General features: G+C 42.0%; 1 protein-coding gene across 1 annotated transcript in view; it reads right to left on the bottom strand.

Moving 5' to 3' along the window:
* The window catches only part of SPOCK1 (SPARC (osteonectin), cwcv and kazal like domains proteoglycan 1), a 486,481-nt gene that overhangs the window by 79,403 nt on the left and 379,644 nt on the right, over nucleotides 1-27,434 (bottom strand). The window contains exon 6 of the mRNA XM_024202111.2: nucleotides 16,811-16,925. Coding sequence (XP_024057879.1) covers nucleotides 16,811-16,925 — 115 coding nt within the window. The remainder of the gene's footprint in view (nucleotides 1-16,810; nucleotides 16,926-27,434) is intronic.

The raw sequence follows: 27,434 nt of genomic DNA, 5'->3' as shown, positions 1-27,434 counted from the left end.
TCTCCTCCCTCTGCTGTCTGGAGGACTCTGTTTAATACTTATCTGTAAATTGAGGTAAACACACATTCCTTCGTTCAGGATAGGCCTGTTTAACAGCTTTTGTCTAGGCAGGACTGTCTGGTTTTGAACATGTGGTAATAGCATCATACAGGGGAATTTTTTAACTTTACCTATACAGTTGTTACATACATTTCACCATCATATGATTGACTAGTGAGTTATTAGTTTTCAAATGATACCCCACAAGGCATATTTTGTACAAAAGTTATTATAGTGGTGCGAAGAGTGTGAATACAGGGGTGCTTTCAGTCATGGGAAACTGACAAGGCCTCTGGTAAAGCAAGGTCTTAAACTCCGGTCTCTCAAGTCCTACACTAGTACCTTAAACACAGGACCATTCTTCATCTCTAAGGAAGGCTAACCACCACATGTGTACACAGAGCAGAGCACGGGGCTGAAGGATATGGCCCATAATGAAGGAGTTAATACAAAGTTCCAGTTTCAAAGTGACACTGGCTGCCTATGGAAGAGCTGGCTTAAACATGTATGCTCTGATCAATGGGTCACTTGGCTGAATCCTACTCTCTGTCACACCAGTGTAAATCCACAGTAAATCAAGGGGCTTCTTCACTGCCTTTACTCCCAATTTATACAGATGAGATGTAGATGAGAGCAGCATTTGGCACCATAGATTTATATGCTGCATAAGATGGTTTCAAAGTTATGGTACATTTGATCAAGATATTTATCATGTCAATTTTGGAAAAGCACTGGCCTTGATCTTCTTAGCTTCCTCCAGCTCTGCTGATTAGCTGGAAATGATTTGGAGGGTGAGCGCTGAGCTCAGTTTTCTGGAAGAATTAGTTATTTACCATTCCATTTACAGGAAGGGAAATAATTTAATGGTTTTATCATAAGGCTTCGGACAATATTAGACTCCCTGGACACCAAGGATCGCAAGAACCAGTTTAGAGAGCTGGGGAAAGAGAAAAAGTGGAATGAAGAAGACAGGAAGGAGTAGGGACAGAGAGAAGAGCCGAGAGACAAAGGGGAAAGGAGGGGAAAGGAAAATCCAAGAAGGATAAATACCAGTAGGAGAGAGAAGGTGGAATAAGAAGAGGAGCAGTTCCCTGAGCTGGTAGATGGAGGAAGAGCTTTCGTGGCAAACATTTAGCAGAGATGGGGAGGGCATATACTGTATAGTGTTGCTCGACAGCATGAATTCTCAGCATAAGGGTCATAAACAGATCCATGTGGTCATGAACACCCTCCCTTCCTTTATGCCAAGGTGGGACGATCTGAAAACTCTAGAAGGGGGTCCTTAGGCTAAAGAAGCGGTGGCACTGAGGGACTCTGAAGGGAGCCATTCCAATCTTCCTTACTCAGGAGAATTATTGCAGCAATTTAGAAGGGGGCTTAGGGTGGGCATGTGGTGGCTTCAATCCTTCAATCCTTAAAGCATTTAAGAGTACGAAATTATGTTCTGTATATACAACCATCCAGGCAATCCCCCAACAGGCTCAAATCATAGCTCTAAGACGTGGAAGGAACCTGCTCATAACCTCAGCCTTACCCAAACTTGGCATTGGTAAAAGGAGATGCTGCTGAATTTATATTAGAGCCATCACATGACAGAATCAAGATCAAACAGATATGAGAGACACAGGGATCAGAGATTGCTTTTAGAAAGTTAAAAAGCCAGGCTAAGAAGGAACAGAAATTGTGATGTAAATTACATGTGAAGCTGACCTGATATGCCTAAATGGGTGCAATTTACATTCTAGGGGAGAATGGGAATAGCTGGCCTCCTCCTTTCTTACACTTCCTTACATACTCCTGTTGGCTGTTTTTGCTGCTACAACTCCCTCGCCTCTGCCCTGTCAGTGATCAATTTACACCCACTTACTATCATGCAACTTGCATCTGTTCAGGGTTGGGTGACATCTTTACACAAGCGATATGCAATATTAGCAGCTATTAAAGAGGTGGACATAGGATGTGAGAAGAGGACCAAGACCAAAGCCCCACTGGAAAAGAATACACAAAGGAAGATCCTCAGCTGGGGTAAACTATCGCAGATCCATTGAAATCAACAGAGTTCTGACAATTTACACCAGGGGAGGATCTGTCCCAAAGCCTCAACAAAGGAGCTATTGGTGATGTAGAACATCCTTTTAGTTTCTTTTACAAGGCCAGAATAGGAGTTCCTTAGACTATTGATCATAATAATCACTACAATGGAGGCACCACGTGGAAAATTGGAAAGAGTTCAGAGAAGAGCCGTGACAATGATTAGAGGATCAGAAACATGCCTTATACTGATATACTCAAAGAGCTCCATCTATTTAGCTTAACAAAGAGAAGGTTATAGGGTGACTTGACTATAGTCTATAAGTACCTACCCAGGGAACAAATATTTAATAATGGGCTCTTCATTTTAGCCGAGAAAGGTAGAACACGATCCAATGGCTGGAAGCCAAAGCTAGACAAATTCATACTGGAAATAAGGTGTATATTTTCAACACTGAGAGTAATGAACCATTGGAACAATTTACCAAGGGTTGTGGTGGATTCTCCATCATTGACAATGTTTAAATCAAGACTGGATGTTTGTCTAAAAGATCTGCTCTCAGAATTACTTTGTGGAAGTTCTATGGCCTGTGTAATACAGGACGTCAGACTAGATAATCACAGTGGTTCCTTCTGGCCTGGGAATCTATGAATCTACAAAACCATGCTGTTATTTTGTCTGGTGCTTCTACCACCCACCATGCTCTGATATTAGTCTTCATTGGTGACAGTGAAGGAGTTATGTCTTATGCTCTGGTACTTCCCAGAATTATCAGAGCAAGGTTTGTGGCAACTACTGTTTCCATATCTTATTTCTCAGAGGGAAGCATCTTTGCTAAAAAGTCCAAATCCTGTTGATAGTGACGCTGTCGCTACCATTAACATCACTTCCACACACTAAGTAACTGAGAAAAGCAAAGTGCGTGGTACCATGCACTCTGCTGCTACTTCTTTCATTCCTCACAGTTTGTCTGTCACTTTCACCTCTGAAGTACAGAGTGAAGTTGTCTGCTATATTTTGGAAACTGCTATAGTTTGATCAAATCAAAAGACGAATGCCCAGTCAAGGAGACATTTAGTCAATGAATGGTATCGTCCCTAACTTGTTATCTGTCTAGGGTCTGGTATGATCAATGTTTCTGTGCTTCATTTCAAAACCTTTGAGCCAGAGCTAAATGCAAAGTAGTTCCTGCAGAGAAGAGTTCTTTCTCCATTTCAAGCTCATGTCAAAGCAGGCTTCATTCATACACACCAAAGCAGCTTCTCTGAGTGAGTGTTGAAAGTAAACAAAATATTTTAATTTATTCTCTTTGCTAAAATATTTATATCCTTGTGGGGAAAAAACATTCCAATAACACAGGATCAATTCTGAGTTTACACTTCAATCCCAGTGAAGCTTTATGGGCAAAGCAGTGCTCCCGAATAAAATAGGTAAGATGGAAAATATTTAGGAAAAAAATGTACTTGATTTTAGTTATGTGAATATTTTGCAAATATCATTTTTTACTACCTTAATATGTGCCGCATCTAGTAAGGAAAAATGTAGAGCTGAGTGAATAGTGGGGAAAACCATTTCCAGTAATATTTGCTCAAATTGGAAAGTGAATTTTGATTTCATTTCCCTTCCACAAATGATGCTCAAATATTTGCCAAAAGTAAATTTAAAATTGTGGTCTTGTTTGTAAAATTAAAAAAAGCAATTTATATTGGTTAATTATATAGCCACACAAAGTTTTGCAAGTCTGTTCCAATCAGGGAGCAGAAACATAATCATATGACATATGTAACTGACCAAGGGACTGATCTTGTAAATATTTATACACTTAACTTTCCTCAGATGAGTAGCTTTAATTAAGTCAATGGGACAACTAACCTTAGCGAAGTTATTCATGAATGCAAGAGTTTGCTGCTTTGTGACTCAACCCAGAGCAAATTTCAACTTTTGAATTTGTAAGAAGCTATGCATAAAGGATCTGCTGACCAAGAATGACTCACTTAAGAAATCTTCAAATAATTGGAAATAATGAGAATTTGATACGTTCAACTAACAATTCAGAAAGAAGAGACATTCCCTGAATGAATTATTTATTGAGAATTATTTGCTCAGCTCTAGAAAAATGATTTAATGTTTAAATTTTTTGAAAAGTCTATTTACATATGCAAGTCACACTAGTTTTCTTTTCTTTACCTGACATGACTAATGTGTTTATTCATTGGGGTCCTGATCCTGCATTCCTCACTCAGACAGGATACCCCATTACTTCTGAGGAAATTTCACCTGAATCAAGAATATAGCTATCAGACCTCAATTCTTCTTCTGAAGCAGAAATATAGAATGCTGAATATGCTAACATTGCAGAGAGTCTCAGGGTCTAATCCTGAGAGATGCTGTGTGCCATTCAGTTCAGGACTGGGCAATCATTTGCACAAAGGGAGTTAAAAATTTGCTCTCCATTCCACATACTTCCTGTTACAATGCAGATGTTCATGAGAGAGCATTAAGAAATAACCTAAATTTGGAGTTGGTCTAGATGATTTGAGGGAGAGCTTTCCAACCTTTACAGAATTCCTAACATTTTAAGATGATAAAGCTGTTGGCTCAAGGCCTGTTATATTTTGCCAACATAAACCTTTAAGATTTTGGAATCCTTAAGTATTCTAGGTTATGACTTTTCGATTTTACATCTTGGACATTTTTTTTGTCTCACTTCTGAAACACAGCAAAGTCCTTAATATATTTTGGATGGTTGTGAGGTTAAGTAACATTAATTAAAGATGTTTCATTGAATTTGAAGGGAGACAGTAACTGCTATTGATAGTTGGCCTACAACTCAATGCAAAGAGATGCATGATTGGATGTTATTGATAGGGATATCATTTCACAGTGATTTGAATAGCGGTTCTAATGCATCCCAATTAGTGATGTCTGCTGGTGATTTATAATGGGTATATGTTCTAGGGCGATCAGATTTTCAAAACAAAACAGCAGGATACTTGCCATATGTGCAGACGGGCTTTGGGACAAGGGGTGCACAGAAGCTCTCATGCAGGCATGAGGTGGGTTTCAGGGTGGTGTTCCCAGCGAGGTTTTGGAACTGTGGTGGGGGTACCCCACTCTGCTAGTTAGTTCCAAACTCCCTCCCCGCTTGCCCGGGAGGGGAGACCTTCCTCCAGCCTTTGGAGAAGCAAGAATTCACATATAACTCACTCCAACACAATTATAAGCAAGCAAAAACAGACTACGTGCCCCTCCAACAGCAGTCCCTTCGTCACACTTCAGGGTCCCTCCTTCTCTTGGGATTCTGTCCAATTCTCGCGTGTGGTGCAAGATCATAGTGGTGAGACAGACAGGTTGCTCTCAGGCCTGAGATCGGATGCTGGGTCTGCTGCGTTCCTGCAGCAGCAACAGCAGTTACACATGCCTTCTTCTGCAGCCCACACATTCTTCTCTCAGATGGCATCCCCCCTCGCCCAGGTAGTGAGAGCTTGGCAGAAGGAAGCAGGGGTGGGATTTCCTGCAAGCTCCCTAGCCAGCCAGGGCTCAAAAGAAGCTGGCCCTTTGATGATATGTGGAGTAGGGTCTCCACAGAAGCCAATACATGACAAAAATGTTTAAAAAGTCTAAATCAAAACAAACCATTTTGACTTTGTTGAAACAAAGAGTTTACATTGACACAAAACAATTCTTTTCCAGAACTTTCCTTTTGCAGGGAATTTCAAATGAAAATTTCCCTGAAAAGCTACAATAGAATCATTCTGAAAAGAGCATTCTACTGGCCATGGCCGTCAACCAGAGTCCAGGGAGCTGCTGCAGGAACAGCCCCCGAGTGTGCTTTCAAGGTAATAGAGCTCTGATCTGAAGCTGCTGAATAATGCTTCCTCTCACAAGGTCTCAACAAGAGTTTAACAGCATACAGAAGTTCAATCATAACCCTTTGATGAGCCCATTAAGAAAAATCCTTAAGACAGGACATTCATGAGAGACACAACATCAGGACGGTGCATTGCACGAATATAAAAGTACCAGATGGAATTATCATTCCAATATTAGTCTCCCTAATTCACATGATTAGCCTTCCCGCAATTCTTCTCCATCCCTATTCAAAAAATAAACCAACCTGCAGCATCACTGCTTTTTTAAAGACTCGGTGGCTGTCACATTAGGTTGGCTTGTATGGTGTCCGACTCTATAGACTAATTTATGTACAAAATAATTTTTTTCGTAAGAGACAAGAAATCATGGGCCTGATCTGGATACTCTTGCTTGTATGTTATTCCATCACTACTTGGTATGAGGAAAAGGCATCAGAATCTACTTCTAAGTTTCGGGATGGGGGCCTATGTTTGGGAATTGCTAGAATGTATGCCTCGAAAGTCTGTGAATTCCCACAGATCCACCAGAGGCCAGAGCCATCTGCATAGAGGCCCTGTGCCTCAAAATTGGCTTACAGCTTTTGCAAAAGCTGCACTCCCAAGGTGTCTGATTGCTGCTGTCCCCCAACTCCCTCTCAGGGGGCGGTTCATATGACTGTGGAAGAACCAGCACACATCTGGAGTCCATAGGAGGTTTAAGGGAGGAGGATGGGATAAAACTCGACAGCACAGCCATCCCTAGCCTCCCCAAAGGCCACTTCCTCCCTGTACAACCTCCAGATGGTTTTCTTGAGGGAAATAAAGGAAACATGCCACGGAGCCAGTACTTTGCCCCTCCATATTCTTCCTCATCCTGGATTCACTTTCTTTTTGTTCCAGTTGCAGAAAGAGGAGGGAGTCATTACCTGGCCTGCAAGGAGCAAAAATATGAATTCTTGATTGCTGTTTTGCTTTATTTTAATTAAATATTAATTGAGAGAAGTGACTGTTATCCACAGACGATATTCAGCAAAAATGAAAAAAGTTAATCTTCCAGGCTTTTTAGGCAGAGAATAGTAAAGGCTGATTTCCTTGTGTGAAAGCTCTTAGGCAAATAATAAGAATAAAACATGTACAGATGCTACACAATTCAAATTTGCTTAGCTAAGGGCATTTCATCATGTAACAATTAAAAAGTGTTAATTGCATTACTGATGTAGTGGACAAAATGTTTGGTTGGGTTATTTTTGCTTTTCATTAACTTGCTCATCTACAGCAAACCGTAATTAAAAAGGGTCATGAACAAAATATAACCATACAGTACACTTGTACGGCCTGATCCAAAGCTCACTGAAGTCACTGGGAATCTTTCCATGAACCCGGATGGGTTTTCATCCGGCCTACAATGCTTGTCATCCAAGGATCAGAAAATGCTTTACAAACAATTCCATAAGCTCCACAGCATCCCTGTGAAGTTAGTATTAATACACCTGTTTAATACACAGATAAGGTGAGGGTGATGTAGAGATATTAATGCCACACTGTTTAGACATGGGGGTCTAAAATTAGACAAGCAAATCCATATTTGGGCACCTCAGTAGGAACGTATTGAAGCTAGTGGAAGCTGTAAGTACCCAGCACCTCTGAAAATAAACATACTCATTTAACTGTACAAATACAGTTGCCTAGCTTTAAGCACCCAAGTTTAACTATTTTGACCTAAATGACTTGGCTGAATGTCACAAGGTGTGTTAGGAATGAAACCCAGGCATCCTGATTATCCAATCCTCTGTTCTCACCACTATAGTTTATTGCTTCTTCTCAGTCATCAAGAAACATCAGCCTTTTAAAAGTAATTTCTCACGTGTTAAGGTGTCTTTCCCCATAACAACAAGTTATCTGGAGAAACTCCATGACTAATCATTCCATGATACCCACATTACTAAAAGAGTCAACTAAAACTTGAAATACTTTGCTATTGCAGCATGGTTCCTAGGGTTGGAGGTTTTCTGAATGTTTAACACTTAACAATAATGTATATCTGGCAACACACACAACTAGTTCTCAAGCCCCATAAACTCGATATTCTCATTTAATCAATTTCCTGCTATTTCAGGGGCCTCGGGCGTTGGCTCACCTGGGTCCTTCCTGTTCTCCGCTGATGGCACATAGTAGTCTAGTCTCCTGAGGGCTGTAGTATTTTGGTCTAATGTTGGTTGTTGGGGTTAGTGTGCAGGTTCTGGGTGGTGTTGGTGGCCTGGGATAGGCAGGGGGTCACACTAGATGACTTAGTGGTCAACTTCTGGCCTTAATATGACTCATGGTAATTCCAGACTTCAACGTGAGGGAGAACAGAAAGGAGCCCCATGTATAAAGAAAGAACAATCAAGGAGTGTTTTCATAGATTCACAGACTCTAGGACTGGAAGGGACCTCGAGAGGTCATCGAGTCCAGTCCCCTGCCCTCATGGCAGGACCAAATACTGTCTAGACCATCCCTGATAGACAGTTATCTAACCTACTCTTAAATATCTCCAGAGATGGAGATTCCACAACCTTCCTAGACAGGTTATTCCAATGTTTAACCACCCTGACACCCTAACTTTTTCCTAATGTCCAACCTAAACCTCCCTAGCTGCAGATTAAGCCCATTGCTTCTTGTTCTATCCTTAGAGGCTAAGATGAACAAGTTTTCTCCCACCTCCTTATGACACCCTTTTAGATACCTGAAAACTGCTATCATGTCCCCTCTCAGTCTTCTCTTTTCCAAACTAAACAAACCCAATTCTTTCAGCCTTCCTTCATAGGTCATGTTCTCTAGACCTTTAATCATTCTTGTTGCTTTTCTCTGGACCCTCTCCAATTTCTACACATCTTTCTTAAAATGCGGTGCCCAGAACTGGACACAATACTCCAGCTGAGGCCTAACCAGCGCACAGTTCAATGCTGACACAATAGCTCTGCATTTTGGCAATCTATATCATCCAGGGATAATAAACAAATGGGTCAAGATATCAACAGAAACCACACATTGCTGAGTTTTGATTTTAATGTCAGCACTCAGAGACTTCTTTTTGTTTTTCTTAATAGAAACATATACCAGTACATCTCAGATTCCAAATACACCACCCGTATCAAGAAAATATTCAACCTTGTGATCAGAATAGACTTACACCTGTTAGACTGAAAATTTTGGAGTTAACAAATGGATCAATAGTTCTACTCTCCACTCAACTCCAGAGGAGTGTGTCAAAGCTTAGAGCACAGAACAAATCTGGGTTGTCCCTGCTCTTACACTAAGTACTGTCTAACTTGTGCAAATCACAAAGCTTATCTGTTAATTGGTTAATCCCGCTGTAAAATGGGGATCATACAATTTACCTCCTGGGGTTGTTGTGAGGCTTAATGATTGTAAAACTCTGAAACATTAGATAAAAAGGTTTTAAAGTTATTATGATTATTAGAAAACGAGCAGGATTTCTGTTTTATTATTCCATGAGTTTGAAACCATTCTATTCAAATGTCTTGCTTAAAAAACTGCCCCCAACTTTAAGTATCAGATAAAGTTTTGGCTCAAAACTAAAGACAAGGGGAGAAACATTTCCATAGGTATTAATTCAAATTCAAGAACTAATTTCAATTAATCCATGTTAATGATTCATTTTTTACTTTTCACAAACATTAAAGTGATGGAACTTTACAGGCACAAAGACTTGTGAATAGGTACTTCTGAGCTGCAATATTTGCTGACAGCACATTAGGTGTGATACATTCAGTGTGATACATTTGTCTACACCGCTCTGCAGTTTGGATGATGGGGGCGTGAATAGCAGTGCACACATGCTGTGGGCATGAACTGGACTACATTAATGCAAACTAGGAACCTTTCAGTTTGTTCCTGTAGCATTCATACAGGGGAGTTACAACACAAAACTTTGGTGCACACGGCTATTCACTCCCCTGTAGTCCGAACTGCAGGGCCCTATAGATTGAGCCTAAATTGTAGTGTTTGAAATTCAGGATGTGTCTTTTAGTTGTATAAGAGTTAACCAATCAGGGATCAGAAATGGTACAAATCATCCACTCAGGGAATGGGCCATGACTTTTATGAATGAGCCCAAGGCACAGGCTTCCTGATGCTCCTTCTAGGGGTACTGAACTTCTGAACCATCACCCTCCCAGGCCTCATAGGTAAATACCACAATCTAGATTCTAACCTGTACTAGTTGAGAACAAGTAGATACTTGATATAGCATACCAAGTTCTATTTCCTGTAACTTGAAATGCTTTCATCAGTTCCTTTTCGGAAACGATATAAGTGAATATAAATTTTCTTTTGCCTATTGACCTTTCATTTCCCTGACCAAGACAATAACATTTCCCGGGGGCATTTTTGCAAGGTCAAAAAAACTTAATCCGCTGATCGTGCACATACAGGGCTGACCCTCATTTGAATTATTGCAACTGTTCACACTCCAGTAGATCTGCAAAGCTGATGGAAACAAATCAAAACTGGTATGTTGGAATAGGGAATTGTGCTTCCTAGAAAACATGACAGGCGGACAAAACCAGAAAGAGACACAATCACATTAAATATTCACCCCATCCTGGGGGGCTGTTGTGCTGTTAATGCACGCAAGTAATAGGAGTTACAAATGTGTACGGGCAGCAGAAGACTCAGGAGTACAGAGATTGCAGTTAAGAATTCACATTTGCCAAGAGACGTCACTATTACTGCACTGTGTTGATTCTTTAATGGGATATACACCTCTACCCCGATATAACGCGACCTGATATAACATGAATTCGGATATAATGCAGTAAAGCAGCGCTCTGTGGGGGCGGGGCTGCACACTCTGGTGGATCAAAGCAAGTTCGATATAAAGTGGTTTCACCTATAACACAGTAAGATTTTTTGGCTCCCAAGGACAGCGTTATATGGGGGTAGAGGTGTACTGTGTGTTCGATGCAACTCTCTTCCTTCATCAGTAGGTTCTGAAGAACTAACGCCTATGGAAAAATAAGACCATTACTGATTCTTCTCTGAAGTTCTTGGCTCACTTGGGGGAGGAGGGGTTTAATCTATTAATGTTAACCGAAGTTGCACCTTCATAAGGACCCTTAGCTAATTTCTAATACATGCACAGTTTTTAAGAGAGATTTACATGAAAACCACAAACAGAGAGGATTTAATGTCTTAAATAGGTGCTGTCACAAAGTAGCACTAAGAATTGTATTTACTCATTTCAAGTCCCTTTTTTTGCTGAAATATTGCCTTTATTCATTTTATAGTGTTAGATAACATGGAACATACTCTCTGAAAGGGCAGTAAACTTCAGTGCCGATTACAAATGAATCTTTATCTCTGGCTAACTGAGTTGGAAATTAGTGGTTATCAAGAAGCATATTGTAAAGCATAATGCTGCTGTGAATAATGAACCATATCGAGTGTTTTGATAAACTTCAGAGATCTAAATGGGTCTTGGGTAAAAAAAAAAAAGGCAGACAGCACTAGTGCCTGCTCCCGCTTTAGAAATAATCATGAGTGCTCCAATCCTCAGAAGACTGAGTAAAATTCAATTTTAAAAATGAAGACTACGATTCTCCTATCTCTTCAAAGAGATAACTTTCTACTGCAAAGCTCTATCCTTGGTTTTTATCATTAAAGATAACTAGCCTGGTGCAATTTTCCTTCCCTAGCATTTGTGTTGTTTTATTTTTATTAACTCCTTTGTAAGACCTATTACTCCTGAAAAGTGAACTTCATAATTCAAGTCATTATTGGTCTTGATTTTTGTTCTCTAAGCTGGGTTGTTTTTGTAGGAGCAGAGTGGAAGAATAGGGAAATATATCTCAAACACTGCAGTCAATTGTACCTCAGAGCACATACACTTAGATTGCTTTTCTTTGATGCTGCTGCCAATTCCATTCACAAGCGTATAAAAAAAAGGTCATGACATTTAGAATAACAGTACTCTGAAAATTAAATGTTCCTTTACATTTTTAATTTCTGAAAGTAATTTATTATGGAATAATATTTGAATATGATTGAATGAATGGGTAAAGATTAATGCAAAGCTGCCTTTAAATTGAAGTTCGCAAGCACATATGTTTAACCCTGTTGCACAATAGGTATAGAAAAGTTTATGCAATAATTCAAGGAGCTGCAATTCCATTTTGCTGGAAGCGCTTGTAGTGTAATTCTCTTTAGTATTTTTTCACTCACATTCCTGTGTGAGGCATTAGCTTCAGGTCTCTATCTATTTCTCTTTAACAATATGCTTGTGTTTGAATGGATTTCACAAACTCGGTTTCTAATAAGGAACGGGCTATAGGGTATCATCTGTCAACACAATTCTTTTATATGAATCCAGTGCTTGAAACCCCATTTGAGAAAATAAATTAATCTGAGAATCTTTCTGCTGTTTATACCAGCACAGCAGGATAATGCTAATTATATAATTGTACTGCATGAAGAAAACTAAAGCATTCATCTTTCATACATGACTTCATACAGCTCTTCTTTCACATCAAAGAAAGCCAATGTCCAGGGAAAAGTCAGGAACAACAACTTCTCGCTCAGAATAAAGATGGGAGAATACAACGTTAACCCCAAACTCGGATTGCACCTTTTATTGAAAGTCTGAAATACTGCCATTAACGAGAGAAAACCATTTGTTTTTGTACTCTAATGATTCTGTGACCAGAGACGCTTCATGGTAGTCAGCTGGTCCACATGTCATGATCAGATACATCTCATGGGTATTAGCTTGGCTAGAACTCAGAGCATATTACTGCAAAAGCACAGGTGTCCACCACTTGAGCTAATGGAGAATGCCCATGAAATGTAGAAGTACTAAGGCTTTTCTCTTCTGAAGTCAGCAATGAAGCGTTCAATATCCTCACACAAGCCTGAGCAGATCTGACTACTATCCACTCAGTGAATGACCAACACACACTGCAGATTCCCTTTTTGTATACTGCTAAAATTGTACCTGGGGTATAATTGATACTGGCATATGGGGCTTATTCCCATGCTCGAGCAGAAACATTTTGTGTGGGAGCCTCTTGTTAAAAGATTGACAGCACACGAACGATGAGCTGAAGATGACCTGAACCTTAATGAGCCAAAGTCAGAGGTCATGTGTAAGAAACTGGGTAAATCCAAGGATGTATTAATTGGTGTAATAGGCACATTGAAGGGTCTTGAGGAAAATTTAAGAGATATGCCTATATCTCTTGTGAAGCCATGGAGGATTGCCCACTAACACAATGGTTCAGTTTGGCTCTCTGAGTTTATAAGCATAAGGCCAGATTGTGCAGCTGCTCTGCTTGTGGTACAATGAAGCTCGGCGCGTGGAGTGGCTGCAGAATCAGAAGGGTAGGCCTCTAAAGACAAACTCACTCTCTAGACAGCTATGACTGACATTGCATCTCTTAAAATGTAGTTTCTACTGGCTAATTTTCAGAGCTCCTGCTAACTTAAGAAGAAAACATCTGTTTAACCTGCCACCCAACGATACGGTGATACAGTAGCAGTTGTCAAAAAGAACTGTATTATCTTTCATTCAAATTATGGTGCCAGCGATGACTCTCATGATATTTTCATTTGTATCTATTCCTGGAGCACCCTTCATGGCTTTTGATCTCCTGGATTTTCCAAGGATATGCACAGGGCACGCCTACAATAATACACACCTGCTCAGTAGCTCAATGCTTCAGTAAATTATATAAACCCACCAAGGGTCAAATTCTGGCTAACACAGAGAAACCGATTTCCACCTTCTCTGCCCACACAAACCAGCACATGTAGATGCTGCAAAAGTGGCACTAATATGTACCTGTAGCCTGCCTTATGAGCAGTTCCTTTGCACATATTGTGCACGCAGGAGGAGACCATTCCTGTGCTTGAGCACTCATGTTCACATATACATACTGACTTCATTTCCCATGTGGCCATATCCCCCCACGTTAACTAGAGAAGACCTACAGATTGGTCTCTCCATGCCTTTCTGGGTAGGTCAGAATCTAGGCAGTCATTGAACTAATCTAATGTGTTCTTACCGCTGTCACCGGTTCACTGCCCATTGTCAACCAGAATTTGGCCTCAGGAAGCAGCAGTCAGAAAAGTAGTTGTGTAGATCACCCAAGCCCTAAAGTTAATGCTTTGCATGCGGAGTTAAAAAGTTTGAAAGACAAGCAAAACAATAGTCTAGACTGAAGAATACATACATCCTGTCAAATCGGATTGATCAAGATAAGGTTTATTAGAATTTTTTCTGTTGTCTGAATGAAATTGTAAGCTTAAAATGTCACTGAAGATTTATTAATCTGATACTATATCTGATAAGGGCAACGAAGAGTCATATAGGGAGCAGATTATTAGAAGACAAGTGTGTGTGTCTGTGAAAGAGAAAGAAAGACAATATGAATTTATCAGTGAGTATTCTGTAAACAAATAATTCAGGCCACATAAAGCAATATTGAAATTATACATTGTATTACAGAATCTCGCCAGCTAAAATGTTTCATCTAAGTTTGATCACTGCGCAGAAAAAATACTGATGCCTTCCAAAAGAGGGAATAAAGCTGAGTTTTCAAAATCTTAGCTGGAGAATGATGCCTCATTGTTCTAGAAAGAAGATAAATCTTTCCAGAGCAGTCATTAAATGTGTAAGTTTACTTTGTGTTGTTGGAGGAATTTTCAGATAAATAAAAACTGCAGTAATATGAGTATTGCTAAACAGAGCAGTCTCAGTACAAGTTATTCTGGTTTTATGTGGCAAATCCTATAGTCTCTATGGAAGGAAAACTCCCACTGATTTCAAATTGAGTTTTGCCTGCATAAAGGAAAGTACTGCAGGATTTGGTCTTTCGTGTGTAGTTGAATAGGCATCTGTGTGTGTGTGCGCGTGGGGTGTGGGGGGGAATTATGTATGCAAATTATGGCTATATGCACCAAGACTTCAATTCTGTTCAACGTCAAGCCTGTGAATAGTCTTACTGGAGTTAATGATGAAGCATGTGGTTAACTTTCTGCAGGATCAGAGCCTTAGTGTGAAATTCACCCTGCTGCCTAGCACCTGCACAAGGCTCTCTGCAGCGCATAAACTCTTAATGTGAGGCTTCTGTTACAGGGAAGCCCTAAAGCTGGCTTTCTGCACTGGCTTTTCAGTGGCTTTGTGTGAAAATAGGTGGCAGCAGTCCAGAGCCTAGTTCCTACCAGCCAGGTGTCTGCACTACAACCAGCACCCTTGTTAGCAATCTCAGCAGAAATGCCAGAGGATGGAAAGACCACAGAGGCCTTCTTTACACTATGATTTTGTTCTTAACATTCCCCATTGTTACTATCACTGGTGCAGCTGCACAGTGGGAAATAATATTATAGACAGGATGCCACCTATGTTGGCCTGTTAAGCACTACATCCTCTAAGGAGGATTAGACAACAGTATAATTAAAATGCTAATGGACACCTGCAGCCCCGCTGTTGTTGCTCCCCCGTGTGGAGCTGCACCGTTAAGAAAAAAAAAGTCCAGTGGGGTCACAGCCAGAGAGAAAGCTCCTTTTGCTCTGTCTCTCCAGAAGAGGGCTGAAGCATGTTGGCAGGGCAGTTGTGAGAAGCTTGCACTGTTGCTGCCGCTGCCCTGCCATCTCTGTCTCATAGTTAGATAGGACTTAAGCTCCTTTTGTAAGCACCAATTCCCTTCACCCTGGACCATTCCTATACGGTTCATGATTGCTGAGGTGAGGGGAATTAGCCCATGAAACCTGCAGATGTTTTCAGATCTATGCATGGATCTCATGGCAGCAGCCAGAGGGAAGAGCCATCCATGTGGGGACCTTTACCTTTAAGTTTCTCTGTACAATAATTCAGCATCAGTCGGCTACTGTACTAGAACTGTCGCAGTGTCAACCAGCCAATCTCTCAAATACTCGTGTCTGTACAGCTTTAGGCCTCCTTACTGAATCTGTCACATAACCCCCATTCAGCTACTAGTACTAGTTTTATAAGGAAAAAGGCCGCCTTGAGAGAACAATAAAGTCTCATATATTATCTTCTAATATAAGAAGATCATCAGGCCAACTGCCTCCCAAGTGACCCCTTGTGGCCTGATGTCACTCTGTGGCAGCCCTGCCTCAGTTTCCCCACTTTTCAGGGCTATCTCAATCAAACTACCAAACAATTCTTCTCTGGGGTAGCACACCCCTCCTTGGGGCTGGATTTATTAACATAATAAAATTATTCCCAAAAATCCTTATCAAGGCCATTCTCCCAGTCTCTACCCTGCTTGGCATCTCCCAGGCCTTCCCTACCTGGAACCCTTTTCCCTGTAGACTCAGGGCTCCCTGCTGGAGACTACCCACTCCCAGCAGACTCTGTACTGTCTCCCTGAGCATCCCCATCTCTGCAGCTTCCTGCTGCTCTTTATAGGAGAATCCGGTTCTCCATACCCAGTTGGTTCTACTAATTAAATCATACACCTGATCCCAAGTGTGACATCTAAAGCTAACTGTATGGGGCTGACCAGCACCAGGCCTCTGGCCCTTTAAGGGCAGGCCACCCCATCATATGAATCGAGGAATTTACTTTATGCCTTTAGTATTTTCCACTCAAAATAAATAATAATTGTTAATAATGATTAGCTAGAGCACAAGTATTCTATGACACCATCTATAAAGTGGGTGCCAATTTCACTCGGTTAAGATGTTTGAGAGTTCAATAAGAAAGCACTTTACGTTTAGAAAATGATTTGTCATACACTAGCTGACAACATGACTTTCTTAACACTTCCTGAAACAAGTGGTAGAAACAAAATATCTCAAGGTTTCTTAAGAACAAAGCAGTCCCAGTAAATCACTTAACATTGCGTGCAACAGCTGAACTCACCAGTCTTCTCAGCCCTGTGTTTTGGGCTTTCTTGTTCTGGAAGACATGGGCAGGGCCCCTCACATCGCGCTGCGATAGTTTTGTCAGAAGTACAAGCATGAAACTCCAACTTGCACTGTAATTGCAAGAAAACAGGAATGTACATTGGAGAAATCACACTTAGCCATACTAATATTTGACAGATTAAAAAATTCATCCTTTACTAAAGGTGTTATGATTTTTAATTAATAACAATACCTACTTCTTATATAGTGCTTGTCATCAGTAGATCTAAAAGTACTTTTCAAAGTATCATTATCCCCATTTAACAGATGAGGCAACTGAGGCATGAGGTGACTTGCCCAGGGTCACTCACCAGGTCCAGTGGCGGAGCTCAGAATAGACCCCACGTCTTCTAAGTTCCAGTCAGTGCTCTATCCACTAGACAACACTGCCATACTTCAAATATGCAGTTCTAATTTAAAATCAAGCTAGTCTCTGCGACCTGTTTATCACGGACTGCTACAGCTAATATCACTCATACAGCAGTACAGATTAATGACCTGGTCCCGGGAGGTGCTGACTGCTCTCAACTTCCAATGAAGTTAATGGGCTGCACTGAGTCAAAGATGAAATTCCACTCCACACAATAGTGGGCCAAAGGGAGTTGAGAGCATTCAGCACTTTGCATGTGAGAGATCAACCCCTAACCAACATGAGTAGTTCTTCAATGTGCAGCCTTCCGCGGGACTCCTCATATGAGGAAGGTTTCAATCATTCATACAAAATATATCTATGGGCTAGATTCTAAGTTGCCTGAACAACTGTTTAAAATCCCTCTCCATAAAAGCAGAGTAACCACTGAGCGATGTAGCCAAATCCAGAAATGTAACAGGACCACTAGCCAATCAATTATAAAAAATTAAAATAGGCCCCCCTGTAAGAAGGTAAGTAAATTGGGCAGTTTCCCCATACCCTCAGTCCTCCTCCAACAGCCTGAGCAAACAGATGGGCTTTGCAGCATATCTTGAAAATCAGGAGATTCCAGATCTTTAGGGCAATGGGGCTTGGGAAGCTTTGGATCCAAAGGGAGGCAACTAAGGAAAACTATTGTTTCATAAATGTGCTAATAAAAAAGTGGAGGTCCATAATGTACTTACCATTCATTGCCTTTACTGTTAGAATTACATGTATTGTACCACTGATTTCCTTTTAACAAAGAATGTATTTTCAATTGTCCTCCCTGATCCAAAGATCTTTTCCCCACATTGAACATTACAACAATAAGAAGAGCTGATCATACAAGGTGCCAGATAAGGTGGACTAACCCACGACCAGGGTTGCCAACTTTCTAGTTGCACAAAACTGAACACCCTAGCCCCGCCCCTTCCCTGAGGCCCCACCCCTCCCCGCCTCTTCCCTGAGGCCCCGCCCCCCACTCACTACATTCCCCCTCTCTCGGTGGCTCGCTCTCCTCCACCCTCACTCACTTTCACTGGTCTGGGGCAGGGGTGGGGCCGTGGATGAAGTGCTTGGGGTGCAGGAGGGGCTCCAGGCTGGGGGGTGGGGCTGAGGGATCTGGAGTGCAGAAGGAGGCTGCGGTTAGAGGCAGGGGGTCAGGGTGCAGGAGGGAGTGGGGGTGAGGGCTCTGGGGTGCAGGAGGAGGCTCAGAGCTGGGGGTTGGAATGCAGGAGGGGATATGGGCTCTGGGCTGGGGTTCAGGGTATGGGAGGGGGCTTTAGGCTGGGGCAGGGGGGGTGAGGGCTCTGGGGTGGGGCCGGGGATGAGTGGGTTAGGGTGTGGGAGGGGGCTCTCAGCTGGGTGTTGGCTTACCTCGGACAGCTCCCGGTCAGCGGTGCAGCGGGGGGGCTAAGGCAGGCTGCCTGACTGTCCTGGCACTGCGTTGTGCGCACCCCGGAAGGAGCCAGCTGGTCCAGGTCCTAGGTGTGTGTGTGTGTGTGGGGGGGGGGGCAGGAGGCTCCACACGCCACTCTCGCCCGCAGGCACCCCCCACCCGCATTGGCCAGTTACCGGCCAATGGGAGTGCGGAGTCAGTGCTTGGGGTGGGGGCAGTGCGCAGACCGGACCTGCTGGCTGCTTCCGGGACACAGCGCGGTGCCAGGACAGGTAGGGACTAGCCTGCCTTAGCGCCGCAGCACCGCTGGCCGGACCAAAAACCAGACACCTGGTCACCCTACCCACGACTAAAATGTTATTAATGATAAAACACTGATTTTTATTAGAGAAATTCTGATTTTTTCCTTTTTTTAAAAGTAGGTCTGAGTGTTTAGGACCCAGCTGCAGTGACACAATACGTTCTGAAATGCACAGATTGATTAAAAGTCTGTAATGTTACCCAATCAGAATGCAGTGGACAAACGTAGCTTCTGCAGCAAAATCCACTGAACAAAATGACAGCATCTTTTATTATGTTGGTACAATAGAAGCAGAGTGAATGGAATAGGATGTTGTTACAAGATAAATGCCCCCTACTTTGAAAATACTGTAAATATCTTCTTGCCTCTGCTTATTTTTTGTTGCAAGGGCTCCGCTTTGCCCAGGCTTTAATCTAGCAGCAGGAGACCATTATCCTGTGACTACATCCTATTCCATCAACATTATCTCAGGCCCATTTTGAACTTCAATGCACCCTGGTGGTTGTATGCTCTGTATGATGTCCTGCCCTTCTGATTTAGAAAATGCATGGACGTGCATACACATGTGGCTTGGCTTAGCTTGAGCTTTATAGTACTTATTTCATGCATGGCTATGGGGAATAGAAGTACATATTTTTCACCTTTATGAAAAAGGCATACACACAATTGCTTAATTTATGCCGACTGTGCAAAACATATGCAACGAAAAGCAGCTGAGGAGGAAGGGGAATGCTCCCTGATTAAACTGTCCTGGAACTGAAGGCCCTCTCTGTACAGCCTGTTCTTTATATTCAAGATGTTACTGAGAATACAGCAATAAATCTTTCTGCAGCTGAAGTTCCTGATGACTTAACCCATTACAGCTCAATTAATTACCTGTTTTATTAGCTATAATAAATGCAAATTATGTATCATAGCATTAGCAATTATAATTCTAATACTTATTTATTCTTAAGCTGGTAAGACCAATTTCAAACCCATTATCACAATCTGTTAAGAAAGAAAGATAGATTAGTTTCTGGAAATGTTAAGGGTAGTTTTTCATGGCTTTCCTTTCTACTGCTAAACAAAAACCACCACCAACCCAAAAACCCAGTGAGGAAACTGGAATCTGATTAAAACAGAGTAGTTCTATGATAAGAATGTACCAGGATAAGAATGAGGTCGCTGAAGGACACAATTCTGCAAACACTTACACACTTGAGTAACTTCACACACGTGCAATCCCATTCTCACGCTACTCATGTGTGAAGGTAGCTATACGCATGTTTTGTGGGACTGGGGCCTGAGAATGGCCAAATTCTAAATATTAAGTTAGACTGATGCCAAATGCAGAATAGGGTCATTCAAGACACAAATATGCCAGTCTCTTTAAATGTTTTCAGTTCCCTAAAAAAAAAAAACTCCAGGGAGATTGTTTATTTCCCCTAGGGTATGCTATTGCCCTAATCATGGAATCATAGGACTGGAAGGGACCTCAAGAGGTCATCTAGTTCAGTGCCCTGTGCTCATGGCAGGACTAAGTATTATCTAGACCATCCCTGACAGGTGTTTGTCTAACCTGCTCTTAAAAATCTCCAGTGATGAAGATTCCACAACCTGCCTAGGCAATTTATTCCAGTGCTTACCCACCCTGACAGTTAGGAAGTTTTTCCTAATGTCCAACCTAAAACTCCCTGTTACAATTTAAGCCCATTGCTTCTTGTCCTATCTTCAGAGGTTAACGAGAACAATTTTTCTCCCTCCTCCTTGTAACAACCTTTTATTTTAGCAACCTGTTAACTTTGAAAACGGTTATCATGTTTCCTCTCAGTCTTCTCTTCTCCAGACTAAACAAACCCAATTTTTTCAATCTTCCCTCATAAGTCTTGTTTTCTAGACCTTTAATCATTTTTGTTGCTCTTCTCTGGACTCTTTCCAATTTGTCCACACCCTTCCTGAAATATGGTGCCCAGAACTGGACACAATACTCCAGTTGAGGCCATATTAGCACAGAGTAGAGTGGAAGAATTACTTCTCGGGTCCTGCTTACAACACTCCTGCTAATACATCCCAGAATGATTTTTTTTTTGCAGCCGTGTTATACTGTTGACTCATATTTAGCTTGTGGTCCACTATGAACCCCAGATCCCTTTCCGCAGTACTCCTTCCGAGGTAGTAATTTCCCATTTTGTATGTGTGCAACTGATCGTTCCTTCCTAAGTGGAGTATTTTGCATTTGTCCTTATTGAATTTCATTCTATTTACTTCAGACCATTTCTCCAGTTGTCCAGATCATTTTGATTTTTAACCCTATCCTCCAAAGCACTTGCAAACCCTCCCAGCTTGGTATCATCTGCAAACTTTATAAGTGTACACTCTATGCCATTATTTAAATCACTGATGAAGATATTTAAAATGACCGGACCAAGAACTGATCCCTGCATGCTCGACTGTGAGCCACTGATAATTACTCTCTGGGATGGTTTTCCAACCAGTTATGCGCCTATCTTAGAGTAGCTTCATCTAGGTTGTATTTCCCTAGTTTGTTTATGAGAAGGTCATGCGAGACAGTATCAAAAGCCTTACTAAAGTCAAGATATTCCACATCTATCGCTTCCTCCCTACCCACAAGGCTTGTTACCCTGTCAAAGAAAGCTATACGGTTGGTTTGACAGAATAATCAAAAGACCACAACCTTATTCCACATATAATGTGGAATTTTTAATGTGCTGGTTTTTAATGACATCACCTGCATCAAAACAGGTGGAGATCAGAGCAAGGCAGGTCACAGAGAATTTCAGATGGAGGAATAATAAGGCTGCAGTCTACACCACTATCGTGTCTGCATTCCAGGAATACATGAAGGAAAGATCTCTCAGCCCTCCCCAAACCACAGATCCTGCATCATTAGTTCCATAGAGAAATATAAATCCCCTTCTTCCTCTTGCTTTCTCCTCATACAGCAAATAAAGAAAAAAAAATTCTCACTACATAGCAGGGGGTATTACTGAGGGACCGATTCATAGATTTTTAAGGCTAGAATGGACCATTATGGTCATTTACTCTGGTCTCTGCATAACACAGGCCAGAGAACCTCACCCAGAAATTTCACAAGTGATTCTACCACTCCTTACTCATGTTGAGGCTAGTCCTTTTGCTTTAAAGGCACTGTTTAAGATGAGCAAAGGGGGCACAAAATTGGGCCCTGCATTTGTCTGAAGTTCTTCTATGTTTTCTATTGCTATCTGTTGTAGCTCACTGATCATGCATGATAGTAGTGTTTCTTGTTAGCTTCATGAATTGAGCTGCATTTGTCTAGAATGATCCCTAAGGACCAGATAAATGTTTCTAAATTGTTTTATTGCAAAGGGAAATCAGCTCTGTTTTTTGTTGCTAAATGTATATTGATATCAATAAATTATACGAGGGGAGGAAAATAGTGGAGCTTATTCATGGAAAATTCACAAATTAATTTATTCACTCAGTTACGGGAAATTATTGCAAAAGAGTATTTTGGCTAAAGCGTCCCCCTGAGAATTTGCTACCCTACTTGCGTGATGATTCCATTTTTATTGTCAGCAAACCTACAGCAATGTGTTTTGCATAACATTCATATTTTGCAGGGGAAAATAAAACAGCCGCATAAAATTTATTCTCTACCGTTTTATCCTTGCTGTTGTTTGCAGGTCTCCAACCTGCCACCTCCTACCAAGAGAAGCCACCAGACACCTCCTTGGAATGTAAATCAAGTAGAATGTCTCTGTCTCTCTTTAATTTGGCTTTGGATTTTTGGAGGCCAGATTCTGGTCTCATTTATACCAGGGTAACACTAATGAAGTCAAGAGTTCCCCAGATCTCATTTATGCTGGTGTAAATCTGACTAGCTTTATTGTATTTCTGTGTTGCTCTGGATTTACCTGGGTGTAATGAGATCAGAATCTGATCACAGAAGCAAGCATTAGTGGAGTACAGGAGAGTTGGTGGGTCAGTTGTACACTCTGCTATGGATATTCTAGATGACTTGGAGTGTGTATTATGTGACTGATGTGTGGTATTTTGTGTTATAGAATGAATCAGTACCAACCAGCCTCTTGGGAGGGCCTTTTAAAACAATTTTCGTAATATAACACTGTCAAAGGGAAAATACTCACTTTGAAACTTCACATACTTATGCCATAAATTCAAATATGCATTCTAAATGAGAGGATATGAATAAGTGGATGTTTTTGGTGGATTAGACAGAGATAATAGACATCAACAGAGAAAGTTGCCATGAAGCCCCCTCCTTCAAAGTCCTGATGCAGGGTTTGAATCTAAGATTGAATTTTACAGGATACTAGATTAAATGACATTACAAAAGCTGAAATGCTCAAATCTTACTAACAACAGGCCTCGAGCCTAGACCACACGGCATGCTTATTTAATACCTTGCAGCTTCTTTCATTCCCAGAGAATTATTTCAACACACTTTTATGGAACATCTTTTGTTCGCTCACAATGTGTCTCTTCTAAACTTCAGATATAAATAAGAAAAGCTCATTATTTTCTTCCTTATCTTTTACATACTGCCTCCCAAAGACAAAAGCTGAAACTTTTTGAAATTACAGCATAGATATTTTTCATCTAGAATTTCTTGATATCAGTGTTTTTCTTCTTCCCTATCTGTCTTAGCAGATAATTAGAATCCATTGGAATTCAGACACCCCTTTAAGAAAGAGTTGTTTGTTTACACGCATTAAAGCAGTGTGTGTTCTTACTTCTATAGCGGTGGTTCTGTCAGCATTTCCATTATAAATCCCTATCTCTGATGTCTCCATCTTGATGGCTGAAGAAAGAATAAAGTTGCTATAGGCTGTGTTAGGAATATGACTCAGTCCAAAAGCCAAAGATTTTCTTTAAAACAAATAACAAAAATCAGTTGAATTATTTTTTTAAAACTCACAAGAGTGGAAACAAATATGAATGTTGCTTTTTAAAATGTTTCCCCCTCCCTGGCTCCCATCTGACACGTACTTTGAAAGGAATAGGTTTTGAATCGGGATTTTGTTAACCTTTAGGACTTAGGCTCTGATTCTTCAAACACGAACCCATTGGGGTTACGCATGGTAGTAAAGTTAAGAATGTGCCTGAGTGCTTGTCGAATCTGGGCCCTGATGGGAAAAAGTGGGCCGAACTCTGCTCTAAGCATCACTGATTTCAGTCAAGTTAATCCTGATTTACATAACTATTACAGAACAGAATGTGGTTCAGGTGCCTTCATGCCACCAATATCGTATCATTGTTTCCTTGTGCTCCCACATCCGTCTCTGTGTTCACCCATTGTCTCTTCTCTTACACTTCCACTGTAAGGTCTTTGGGGCAGGGACTGTCTTTTTGTTCTGTTTGTACAGCGCCTAGCACCGTGGGGGTCGGTCCATGACTGGGGCTCCTAGACGGTAGGGTAATGGAAATGATAATTAAAGGGGAGGCTGGTAAAAAGCTATTCTTTGGTGTATAAAAGTGGCTCCCCCACACAAACACACCCCGATTTTCCCCTTCAACAATCACATAAGGATTTTTTGAAAAATCACAATGCTAATGAAGAGCTCTGTTCTCCTGGTGATCATGCATAGTTCCTGTTAATATCAAATAGTGATGGAATAGGCCCCCAATTAATACATGCAATCGATTGTAGAAATATGTGTTTTTGAAAAGCTGGGCTTTCTGAAATGTGTATTATTTGCAACTTTGATGTTACAACTGATTGGGTCAGAAATCCCATTTATATTAGTGATTAAGCATAGATTGACACGAAAGACCATTATTGTGTGTTGGGGTTGGGTAAACATTTTAAAAAGCTCCACTCACTGCATATTTACACAACAGACGAGAGAGTATTACCCCACTAGGAAAAGAGAACAGGTTTCTAAGGGGCCCATATTAAAATAGGCTGAATACATATTTATGCAGCTGAATGTAATGACTCCAAACAAAGGGCTTCATGCAGCAATGTTCTGAGCACATTCATATCCCAAGAAGAGCTCCGCATTTTGCAGCTGTGCACTCTGCAATCCTGCAGCCCTAATGAGTAATTTAAGGGTATGCTTATACTGCAATGTAAGACCGTACCTGAGCCTGGGCTCAAGGCTACCCGCTCCTCCCGTCCTTGTGTCTATACTGCAATTATGCGTTAACCCAGGATCCCAGGATCTTTCAGGGCTGGAGAGTCTGAGTTCGAGTTAAGCCGGGACCCAGGGTCTAAACCCTATTGCGCTTTGCAGGGTAGCCGCAGCCCTGCTTGACTTGGGTCATGGGAGTCAGCTGGAAGTATCCCACAATTCCATGGGACGACTTCCTTAGTTCTCTCTATCCCAATAATCTGCAATCCACTCTACTGAAAACAGAAGCTGCGCTCCCACCCTATCCCCCATCAAACAGCAGCAGTTCAGGTCAGCCTTAACCCATTCTCTTCTGATCACTGATCTGCAAGCACACACTATCAGAGAGCCTCTTCGGTTTGCAATGGAGAATGAATCCATCAAGACTTTTGCAAAGTGAACTGTTTTCTGTTAACGTGCAGGGAAGGCAGTAAAGTTTTCCCACAGTGCACAATGGGCAACAGCAGGCACACGGGGAAGAGGGGGTGTGCTAGGGACTCTGGGATATGGCTAATTTGACTCTGGTCTTGCACTGTATTGTGGACACCAGAGCCCTAGGTTCGAGCAGAAAATTCTTAACCTAGGATTACAATACAATGTAGATGCTCAAGCCCAGGGTTCCCTAACATGGGTCAGCTGACACAAGTCTCACTAACTCTGGGCTTTCACTGCAGTGTAGACATACACTAAAAGGCTGTAGGATTTCATCTGAAGGATGAAATTAACCCCTGTGCAGAGGGACAGCACATGGTATATGCACCCTTCAAGTATCACTCAAGCCCTGAGATCACATACTCAATATTCCCGGCCCCAAAATCATGAGAGTGGCTTGAAAATCACGGGATTTTATTTTAAAAAATATTACATTTGGGTCTGTGTATTTGACTTATGGTTTTTGAGTTCTTGGAGGATAACATTTTCAAGCTCTGCTCTGCAAGCATAACAGCTAGAAACTTTTTTTTTTTTTTTAAAAGGTAAGCTTGGATTCTCACGTAATAACACAATTCCAGTGGGATTTAAGTAAAATGCCAATTGTTGAGACATTTTTGATTAAAATAGCAAGAGTTGGAAACAGGATGTTAGCGTAGTATTGGGAGCTGTACCTTTAAGTGCTTGAGCTTCCTAGATAGGAAGTCTGGGCAAGGAATGCTGCAGAAACCCATTTTGTTTTGTAGAGGTAGCTGGGAGCTGTGTTACCGGAGATGGGGGTGGGGCAAAGAGCCACTTCCCCCCTTTTAAACAGTGGGGTCAAGCCCCCCACTTTTGAGAACCAGAACTTGGCAAGCGCAGGAGGCCCAGACCTTCCCCTACCCCTTTGGCCCCATACTGGAGCTGCGTAGTGCAGTGTTTCTCAAACAGGGGTCGCCGCTTGTGTAGGGAAAGTCCCTGGCGGGCCGGGCCGGTTTGTTTACCTGCCCCATCCACAGGTCCGGCCGATCGCGGCTCCCACTGGCCTCGGTTCTCTGCTCTGGGCCAATGGGAGCTGCTGGAAGTGGCGCGGGCTGAGGGACTTACTGGCCGCCGCTTCCAGCAGCTCCCATTGGCCTGCAGTGGTGAACCGCGGCCAGTGGGAGCCGTGATTGGCCGGACCTGCGAACGGGGCAGGTAAACAAACCAGCCCGGGCCAGCAGGGGCTTTCCCTACCAGGGCCGGCTCCAGGGTTTTGGCCGCCCCAAGCAGCCAAACGAAAAAAACAAAACAAAAAAAACCCCGCGATCGGGATCGCGATCTGTGGCGGCAATTCGGCGGGAGGTCCTTCGCTCCAAGCAGGAGTGAGGGACTGTCCGCCGAATTGCCGCCGAACAGCTGGACGTGCCGCCCCTCTCAGAAGTGGCCGCCCCAAGCACCTGCTTGGTAAGCTGGTGCCTGGAGCCGGCCCTGTTCCCTACACAAGCGGTGACCCCTGTTTGAGAAACACTGGCGTAGTGTATCTGTGGGGCACCCGCCTTCCCTGCTGGCATGATGGATGGGTGGCTGGGCCAAATTTGAGTGAAAATAGTAGTTGAGTGAATGGTGTTGTGGCCTAGTGCACAGGGTTGCAACACCACGCAAATCTGGTGCAGTCTTCCTGGTGCCCTGTATGTCACTAAATAAAGATCTTTTTCAAGCACCTTGGGCGTAGAGTGATTACTGAACACCACAAACACTGCATACTGTAAATAGGGAAAACACTCCACATACAAAAGGTTTAAAAAAGGGATGACAGCACTTCCCTGATAAGTCAGACCTCATTCACGCTTGAAGCTCATCCTGCCTGAATATGTCCGTCCCATAATAAGGTCAAAAATACAAATTTTTGCAGGTGAATGTGGAAATCTGTGGTGATTTACTTGATTTATGTTGTGAGTTGTTACACTGTTTACAATAGTT

Source organism: Terrapene carolina, unplaced genomic scaffold (assembly GCF_002925995.2).
Source record: "Terrapene carolina triunguis isolate 2854851 unplaced genomic scaffold, T_m_triunguis-2.0 Scaffold629, whole genome shotgun sequence".
In the NCBI taxonomy this organism is placed as follows: Eukaryota; Metazoa; Chordata; order Testudines; family Emydidae; genus Terrapene; species Terrapene triunguis.
The sequence above is the reverse complement of the archived record's forward strand: the minus strand, read 5'-3'. Positions and strand labels throughout refer to the sequence as shown.